A 10,539-nucleotide genomic window follows, 5' to 3' on the forward strand; every position below is an offset into this window, starting at 1 on the left:
AGAGAGAGTGTGGAACATAAGTGATTTCCAACACTAATCAGGGGAGAAGTATTGTATTTAAAAAAAACAACAGGCATTTTACCATCAATTTCTCCAGCAGCCCTCTCCAAAGTTGTTTTGTTCTCAACATGAATGAAAGCTATAAGGTGAATGAACTGATTAAGAAAGGTACTGCATTTCACTTAAGACAAACCAAAGCAACTGTTTCTCAAAAACAAATTTATAGACATTAGATAAGAGAAAGCATTCTGGTAGAAATTTGAGGTCACTCAGCATAAAACTTAGGAAAAAGTATACAAAAACTCTTATTGATTCTTGTCATTTATTGAAGGATAGACACACCAGTTTGGCCATACTCATAAATTCCCTTCCTCATCCTTAATGCCTGGACCACTAAGCCACCTGCTGTCTGACATCCCCCAATCCCAGTATAGGGGACTGAACGGAGGCCTTTAGCATGCTAGGCAAGCACTCTACCACTGAGCTACATCTCCAGCCCTCCATCTTCTCATCTTCACTTTGGTTTCCCAGGTATTTCAAACTCAAGGAAGAGGATGGGTGGGTGACACAAGAATTCCAAACTCTGGAAAAGGCTGTGCCTCCTTGTAAACTGAATTTCTAGTCTGGTTCACAGTACTTATACTGGGATTATCACCCAAATTCAGTGAGGGTCAAAGCCTTGAAACAGGAAGACCTAGACCCAAGCCTCTGTTATTGAGGTAGGTCAGGGGCCTCAAAAGACCCATCTATGCCTCTACTACTAATGTAATAATTCAAACAGCTTCTAATATCAGAATATAGTATCTCCAAATCCTATTTACACATCACTAGAGATTAAATTAGCATATAAAAATAAGTTTTCTTTAAAAAATATCTGCAAATATAATTTCCATAATTATATTTACTGCATATCACTGAACCTAAGACACTGATTGTAAAATATGATGTTATTTTATATATGCATGTAGTAAAAAAAGTCAAACAAGATTTCTCATAATATTAAAAGATCATTGATTTATAAGTATATGCAGTTTAAAAGACATTAAATTATGGGGAAAAGTTATAGCTTAGGATCAATGAGATGCAGCATTAAAAATGTATCCCTGCCTGGTGTGATGGTGCACACTTGTAACCCCAGTCAATGGAGTTGTAACCCCAGTCAATGGAGAAGCTGATGCAGGAGATCACCAAGTTCTAGGCCAGCCTCAGCAACTTAGACTCTATCACAAAATTTTTAAAAAGATGGGGAGGGGTGCGGTTTGCAGGTATAGCTCAGTGGTAAAGCACTACTGGGTTCAATTTCAGTACCCCCCCCCAAAAAAAGTGTTCTTTATAATATTTTCCAAAGAATATATTTAATATAGAGTGTATGAAATTGGAATGAATTCATACACAATAGCTCATACTTAAAGCCATTTACCATTTTTGTTTCAATTCTCATTTGAAATGAAGAATGTGGTAGCTGTCATCCTACACAAACTTTAAAACCTAGGAGTTTCTCAATTTGGATCTCATCTCACTTCCTTTACTGGAGTCACAGATCAAGTGATAACATAAACAAGACCTATACTGAGAGCCCTAAGCCAGACTCCTGTCTTGAACCCAGGTCTCTTGAGCCTGGCTTTGTGTTCTCTGCCTAGAAATCAAATATCAAATGAGTCTTTAACAATCTTTGGTCCAACAATAAAGATAAGGTAAAGCAATTAATAAAAACAACTATTTGTTTCCAAAGTTAATCATGAAATTTCTCTGCCCAACATCTTTGGCAGAACATGCCTGATACTTGAATAGAATATCCATCCCACACATAACGGCTTTTGTTCTAGTCGAACACTACCCAACTTCTCAAGAAAGAAAATTAAAAAAGGGTTTGTGTACTCTGAAAGGCAGACACAAGAAAATATTACCTAATCTGCCTATGATACACAATAATCTCAAAACAAGGTCCTACTGAACCACACAATTGATACTTTGTTGGAAACACTGGGAATTAGAACATTTCAAATCTTCAGCATTTGCTATAAGTGGGCCTTGAAACTTTGATCCCCAAAGCATGCTGAAATCTGGTAATGCTGCTCTGCCTTCTTTAAAAGTGGCATTTATTCACGACAGTCAGTAAATAATTCATCTTCTCTAAGTGTTAGTCCCTTTTTTCCACGCTTCTGGCAAGGTGTTTCACAGGGGAATCACCAGTATTAACTGGGGAAGACTTAAATATTAATGTACTTGATAGGAACTGGGTGGAGACATCAGCTGTGGGCTCCATCAAAATATTTCCAGAACGTTCTATAACAATAGGTCCCATTGTATCATTCATTTCTACTACTTCAAAATCCATTTCATTCCATTTTTCTGCATCCTCCCCTTCATTCTCCTCCTCATAGTCATTTAGCTCAGAGTTGGAAAGCAAAGACTTTTGGTCCTCACTCTTTCTGTTAGCTTTTCGCTGGCGATCCAGAGGCAAGGTAGCTAATTTATACAGTACAGGAAATATAATAGCAGTGAATATTGCTGATCCCAAACAGGTGTACAGAACTATGGGCAAATCTGGGTATTGTCCCTGAACAATTCCAATTACTGCAGGAATAGCCATTTCTCCCAGGGCTGCACCAACTACAAAAAAGGCTGCAGATTTCCCATTTATGGTCGTGTATTGCTCAATCCAGGAAACACCACTGGGAAATGTGGCTGCCATTGAGGCCCCATACACTGAAGTGGCAATCCAGAGACAGAGTGGACTCTTGTCAAATAACACCAGAAATAAAGATGAAGCCAGGCTACCAATGTTGCTCAACACAATCATGGTGCCCGGCTGTAGATATGCAGCAAAGAAGATCGCCAGGCCCCTGAAGGCTGCAAAGGTCCCCCAGAAGATGGAGTTCAACCCAGCTGCTTCGGGTTCTTCCATGCCAGCATAGGTGGTGGCAAAGGAGAAAACATAAGAGCCATATGTTACCTCTGCTCCAACATAAAAAAAGAAGAAGAAGAAAAGGAGGCAGAGAAGAATCTTGTGATATTCAGCTCTTCGATATGCCTGAGCAGATGCTTTTGCTTTTTCCTGTCCTGAGCTTTTCTTGAAAAACAAAGCAAACAGAAAGAGAGACACTATGAAAATGTAAGTGCTGATAAAAGCATAAGCCCAGAGTAGATTCATGTCATCAGGCAATCCAAACAGAAGGGCTGAGTCAGCTTCAGATGATCCATTGGTGGTTGGAGGTTGAAAGGCAGGCTCTGTGTGGTTTTCAGCAGATACTGAGGTACCCAGTGCCAATTTAGCCAGAATTGGAGCCAGAAAGGCACCCAAGGCAAAACTGAAGTGTAAGGCCTGCATGTGTGGGGCTCCTTCATCCCCCCAAATAGCCAAGATGAGGACGTTACCACCTGCCAATGAAGGATGGAGAAATCAATTATGTTAAGCACAAGTTATCTGGTTTAAAAAAAAAATAGGTCTTTACTGTCAGAAAGAGGATAAATCTGTATTACATGGCACAAACATTTTAACAAAGTTATCAAATATTGTGCTTGAGTCAATTCTCTAAGGAACTCTAACCTACTCCCATTAGAGAGCTATGACTTATAACATCTCAGCTGCATATATGGAATTCTACAAACTGATAAATCACCACTAACCAGAGTCAGGCATATTAGCAAAGGCTACTTAGAGGGCCAACATCATACTGGGGAGTACATTCATACATCTACTTATTTGTAACTAATTTAAATTTATATATTTAGTTGGAAAAATTTTACCACCAGAGAGTGGCCAAAGCTTTCTGTACTTGAGGAATTTCATTTATTTATTAATGAAACAGATGCAAAACACACATTCAGGAACCTGAATACACCAAGTCTCTGGTGTGCCTGTTATAGGAAATGAGAACACCTTTTAGCATCTATTCATATACCATCTGAACACCTGCAGGGTGAAAGGCCAGAAGCATTAGTGTTTGGCTCTCTTTTTTTTTTAATCAGACAGTTTCAGATAGACATATAAATCCACCCTGTAATTTGCAAGCAAACTAAGCCCGAAGTATAAAACATTTCTCCAATTTATAAATAACCTTAGAGTAGGGAAGGGAGGCATAGAAAGCTGGATCTTGTGGTAAACACATATCACATGTTACTTAGCAGATTTTCAAGGACATGATGACTCCCAGAGAAGCTCTACTATGAGAGAACAGGAACTTTTGAGAGAGAGAGAAGAAAAACAAGCAAACTAGTACACAGCATGGGTTTCTCTTAACTCAAAAACCAATGTGCATTTTAAATTGAAGGCTGCTTCTATACTTCATCAGCCAAATAATGGTTCCACACTTGTTTTATCCTATTAAACCATCAATTCCTCTTAAACTACAATGTTAAAATTTTCTCCCAAAATAAAACCTGCTCACCTACACAGTATTAGCCCAGGAGAGGCTCCTTCCCTGTTTGGATACAGTAATCAGTATCTCCAACAGAACAAAATCCTTTAAGTTAAATTCATAGTTGGCTGCTCAAAAATCTGTGCCCTAACTGGCAAGAACAGTAGCTGCTGGATGGGGGGATCTGATGAAGTGAACCCATGACCCACTCAGTAAGTTCATGTCTTTATTTTTTTTCTTTCCTAGTATTAGATACTGAACCCAGGGACACTTTACCGCTGAGCTACATTCCCAGTCCATTTTATTTTTAATTTTGAGAAAGGGTCTCAGTCAGTTGCTGAGGCTGGCCTTGAACTTGTGATCCTCCTGCTTCAGCCACCTAAGTCTCTGTGATTACAGGCATGTGCCACAACATGCAGTACAGTCCATGTCATTTCCAGAGCACTGCAAGTGACAGTTTAATACCATTTGATCTACTTTTCTAGTAGAAAGTCCCCACTCCCATAGATGACACTGAAGGGCTCACTAACCTGTATCCAGAATGCCCATTGAAACGCCAATGACAGATATCATGAAAATCAGTAACACTGCTGCCTTGCAAAAAGGAATAACAAAAAGACCAACTGTGGTAGCCAACAGTGAAACCCCTGAGAAGAAAAGTTAAAAGTCAATTATAAAAAGTAATGTCAATTTAAATTTGGTAATCATAAGTAGATGAGTGTTACCAGCTGCTACTACAAGTGGTTTTGCCAATTAAATATTTTATAAACTTTATGAGTGATAAAATATAAATTACTATGACATGATTACAATTCACGTACTGTTAATAATCAAACTAAAAATTATACCAAAACAAAAAAAGATTTTACAGCAAAAGAGACAGGACAAAATTATTTATTTTCATATTTCACACTTAAGAACCCAAAGATATATCTGGATAACAAATAACAGTTTATAAAAACAAAAACAAAATGCAGAAAGTACAGCATTTTGTAACAAAACCTTAATAAACAAACTAGGAAATAGGAAACATAAGAAATATATTCTTTCAAGTCTCATTGCAAAAAAAGGGAATTCTTTATTCATCAGCAATAAATTATTCTCCTTGCTTTCAAAGAAGTTTTATCACATTAAATCTAAAATTTTATTTAAACACATTACTTTATCAAAAAAAAAAAAAAAAAGATGTCAAAACTTTGCCATCTATTTCCAAGGCAAGGTGCAGCATGCCATCACTGACATGGGGTGGTAGGGACAAAAGTGTAGCCTACCTCAGTTCACTTACCATCCCCTCCCCCCTTCACTTTCAATCCAGAGTCCATAGAGCCTGGGCAAATTCCAGGAGCATTCATTCTGAGGTCCATGGTCCTAGGAAATCTGCCCTTACACCCTCATGAGCAGAGACAGCCTTTTGAACAACCAGTGCATGACCCTAAGTGGTACCTAAATTACTATGAAAGTCAGGAAGTCCAAGAATTGCTAACACACACACCATTGGGTTGATCTGTTTCCAGAGGATCCAACACAGTTTCCTCTGTCAATGTCAGAGCAGAAAACATGAAAACCCAGTTTCTGTGGAGAAGACACAAACACCAACCATTCAGCTATCAACCATTCTGCTGCTACTATTTTTCACGTTTAAAATAATGACCTAAAATCCTTGACAGCAACACGGGAGTACAAAACAGTGTTTACTTACCCAAAAGTAAAAAATGATTCATACAATCAAAAAGAACTCCACCAATCATAGAGCCACACAAATATCCAGAGGCACGGCCCACAAAAATGAGAGAAAGACTGCTGATGTTTCTGTTTACATTCCTTGCCAAATCTTGAAATGTGGGTCCCAGTATAGCAATACTCATTCCCTATAGTATAAAAATATAAAAAAATACAAAAGGGTTTTTTTAAACTTATAATCATTAAAACAATGTTTAAGTGGTAATTTGTTGTTGTTTTTTGTGTGTGTGTGTGTGTGTGTGTGTGTGTGTGTTAAGGCTATTACAATGTAATGGAGAATACTTTAAGCCCCATAGTTAAGAAAAATGAACAATATTATTATAGCTATAGATCCATGGGTTTTCTTCTATTCCAATTCTCAATTTTTAAAATAAATTATTCATTTCTTTGGGCTCTTTGAGGCAAGCCTGTTTAGTTTTTTTTTTTAAAAAAAACTATTCGGCATTAATAGTTAATAAGATATAACAAAACTATTCTCAACATGCTGTTATTTCATATACTACATAAGAATTTAGTTGCTAAAAATTTAAATTATCAACACATCAAAATATATTCCTATTTTTTAATGTCAAACAGCAATATTTATGGCATCCTCTGAACTACCTATGTGCAAAGTGTGCAGGAGATAAACACTTTGTTTCTAACATGTATTTTCCTTCAAAGAAAACCCAAAGTCATCAGGAATACAGTTAAGACTTTCTTAGAAGATATCACACACATGTGTACAGGACGACTTTAACAATAAAATGTCACTTGAACCACGTGTTAACCAGAACTAAGGATTATAGCAGGTTGTCAGAGGAATTGTCACTAGACCCTTTTTCAAGTTTTTGAGCCTGCGGGTGTGTGTGGAGTGGGTGTAATCCCACTTACCGGGCAGTTAAGGTATCAAGATCACATTTCAGGGTCGCCCTGGGGCAAAATAGTGAAATCCATCTCAAAGAAAAAACTTTTTCTAGTTTATCTTCATTTCAAGAATAACTGATTTTATTTGCACTTTTCTACTGTATATGCAGGGTGTACCTTATCCAAGCAGGACTACTCCAAGACTAAGGACTTGGGTATACACAGGCCCACAGCAAGCACCAGGTATAAGGAAAGAAGCCTGAGCAATGGTTCTAATGGAATTACTTCATGTCTTCAAAGGACTTATAAAACCCGGCCCACAGTGAGAGCTCACCAACAATGCACAGTGATTTCTTTCTCCATCGAAATATTCTAAGAATATTCTGGCTCAGACTCTCTGATATGCTAAGTGACCAGAAGTGACTCTCCTCAAAGGACAATGTGTTAACAAGAACTATGGGTCACAATTCTCCAGTTCCAAACTATCAAGTTTGGCAAAAGGGGTTTGGCAAAGCTGCATCCTTGCGCTTTGCTCCAAGAAAAAACATTTAAGCATCTGAACGCTTGATATAAATAGGACTGTGAGTGGAGTAAGACGTTACTGGCTCTACACCTTATCCGGCTGTATGACATGGAATAATAATTATAATAATATATTATAATAATATTATAATTATAATAATAATTCCTCTCTTTGCAGAATTATTTCCCTATCTGCAAAATTCAGCGGTTGGCTTAATCTGATCAGGACACTAGAAAGAGGATATCCTAGAAAATCAGCTTTTCTGTGTAATAATTTGAGGATTGAATGAGTGGGGTGCGAAGGGCAGCTAAAGATCTGGGCAACCTCTGCACCGACGAGAGGTAAGAAAATTTGCTGCAGTTGTTAAACACTTTAGGAAAAACAGTTTCACACGTGACAATAACCCCACCACCACTGTTGGAATGGTGCCCGTTTTCCAGACGACTAAACTGAAGCAGAATAACTAAGGTGTTCAAGGTCACACAGCGTAGGGGGAGAGGCCAAGACTCCAACATGAAGGCCACTTGCTCTGCAGGGCGCCTGCTCGCGCCCGGCCAGGGAGGGTCGCTCCCCCAGCTCTCACCAGCCCCAGGAAGGCCGCACACAGGATCACGGTGGTGAACCAGCGCCGCACGGCCCGGGTCCGGCTGCCGGGCCGGGAGACCGCCACGGTCTCCGGTTCATTCGCCCAGACGTCGGCCTGTAGGAGCCGCTGCCCGGCAGCCGTGGCCCCGGCACCACGGAACTCTAGTTCCAGCTCCAGCTTGGAGGCTCCAAATGGTCTTGCTGAGGTGAGCCTCAGGGATTCAGAGGTGAGCCACGGTCCCGCCCCTCGCGGCCAGAATGTCTCCCAAGGTGCCGCCTTCTCTCCGCCCACCCGGAGAGAAGCCTGGAACGTGCAGATGTTGGCACGCAGTGGGCATTTGCCCTCCAGAACGCGCAGCGCTCGCCCGGGTCACTTGGCGGAAATGAAGCCTCCAGCCAACCAGAACCGCGCTTCAAACCGGAAGTTAATCTGGTTGCCTAGGAGACCGGATCTCTCGCAGGCATCGCATCACACTTAGTTGAACTTCCTGACGCCAGGGGACTGGCGACCCGTGGCGGAGCAAACTGAAGCTGCAGCCTCTGAAGAGAAATCCGGAGCTAAAATGCCATTAAGGAACAAGGTACAAAGTGGCGGGATTGCTGACAACTGTGGGCCAAGAACTACAAGGTGGAACCTCGATCCAGCTATCCGAATTTCCTAGGAAAAATTGGGAAACTGCCAGGCGCGGTGGTGCATGCCTGTAATCCTAGCCACGCAGGAGGCCAAGGCAGGAAGATCGCAAGTTCAAGGCTAGCCTCAGCAACTTAGCGAGATAGTGAGATCTTGTCTCAAAACTAAAATAATAGATTTGGGGTGTAGCACAGTGGTAAAGCATCCCCGGATTCAGTCTCCAGTAATTCACACACACACACACACACACACACACACACAACCAAAGAAAAGAAAATAGGGAACCAAAAGTCTTACCATCATACAACTTTCCGAAATCACTGCCCTTGTTCCTTTGATGTCTGAAGTTTTTCAGTGTATTGTACATCTTTCACTCCACAATATTTGTTGAAACTTGTGGGTAAGCTTTCAATTCCACTTGGGCCCCATTTACAAATAGGGGTATTGAGGCCTAGAGAGAAACAACGAAACACCTTGCCCAGGGTAGTCAATGAATCAGTGGCCCTATGTGAATAATTCAATAGTAGCTCAGTAAAGCAAGCTGGGTTCAAAGCTGCTCACAGCATAAAACTGCTTCAATTCTGACAGATAATTAGGACATTTGAGAAAGTGGAGCCAGGTAATCAGTTGGCAGGATTTCTGACAATAGCAATCAACTGAATCCTGCCAGCAAACATGTGCCTGGGAAAGCTGTCCAAGCTCCAGTAAAGAGTTTAGTAACCCAACAGTGATATCAGTCCTGTGAGTCTATGTAAGGAACACAGTTAAGTCGTGCCCAAATTCTTGAACCACAAAGACATGGGATAATAAATGTTAATGCTTAGAACTGTGCTAAGTTGATTCCTTTCAATATGGAAACACACTTTCAAAATTTTATAATGCCAGTGGTCTTATGAACATCCACATTTTGGTTTGTGAAATCTTAGTGATTTATCTGTAAGGATTTCCAAAAAGTATGCCATGTTCTCATTCCCAAGCATCTCTCCCATGGCCCCATCTCCTACCCTCTAAAAGTAGAAGCTGAGGAGAAAATCCCTGTAGTAATGAGCCTCTCATCAGCCAAACAACTGCTACTGCCTGAGGCCCAGCAGCCTGAGGAAGAGCAAAGAGAACAAAAGCAATTTCCAACACTAACCAGGGAGAAGTACTGTATAAAAAGAGCAACGGGCATTTTACCATCAATTTCTCCAGTAGCCCTCTCCAAAGTTGTTTTGTTCTCAACATGAATGAAAGCTATAAGGTGAACAAACTGGTTAAGAAAGGTACTGCATTTCACTTAAGACAAACCAAACCAATTGTTTCTCAAAAACAAATTTATTGACATTAAATAAGAGAAAGCAAATATACTGCATTCTGGTAGAAATTTGAGGCCACTCAGCATAAAACTTAGGGAAAAATATACAAAAACTCTTATTGATTCTTGTCATTTATTGAAGTTCCCTTCATACTCATATAAAGTTCCCTTCATCATCCCCCATGCCTGGGCCACAAAGCTACCTTATGATCATTACTTTGATTCTCCAGGTATGTCAGACTCAGAGAGGAGGAGCTCTGGATGGGTGACACAAGAATTCCAAACCCTGGAAAAGACTGTGACTTATTGTCAACTTTTAGACTGGTTTACAGTATGTAGAGTGGGAATAACACCTAAATTTCTTGAAACAGGAAGATCCAGTCTCTTACTAAGATAAGCAGAATGTCTCAAGAGAACACTCTACTTCTAATGTTGTAACTCTGAGATAGTTTCTAATATTGGAATATAGTATATAAAATCCCATCTGTATATAAAAATAGAGATTAAATTAGTATTTAAAAATAAGTTTTCTTTTAAAATATGAACAAACATAGTACAG

At 39.8% G+C, this 10,539-nt stretch overlaps 1 protein-coding gene across 1 annotated transcript; it reads right to left on the bottom strand.

The window, feature by feature from the left end:
* Positions 1 to 257: 257 nt before the first annotated feature.
* On the bottom strand, positions 258 to 8,392 carry Slc60a2 (solute carrier family 60 member 2). The gene is given in 5 exon segments (XM_076858349.2): positions 258 to 2,169; positions 2,171 to 3,381; positions 4,892 to 5,008; positions 6,061 to 6,229; positions 8,054 to 8,392. Coding segments are annotated over 4 exon segments (1,530 nt in total). The 5' UTR covers positions 6,227 to 6,229; positions 8,054 to 8,392; the 3' UTR covers positions 258 to 2,133.
* Between the last annotated feature and the right edge of the window lie 2,147 nt (positions 8,393 to 10,539).

This window comes from Callospermophilus lateralis, chromosome 6 (genome assembly GCF_048772815.1).
Source record: "Callospermophilus lateralis isolate mCalLat2 chromosome 6, mCalLat2.hap1, whole genome shotgun sequence".
Classification (NCBI taxonomy): domain Eukaryota; kingdom Metazoa; phylum Chordata; class Mammalia; order Rodentia; family Sciuridae; genus Callospermophilus; species Callospermophilus lateralis.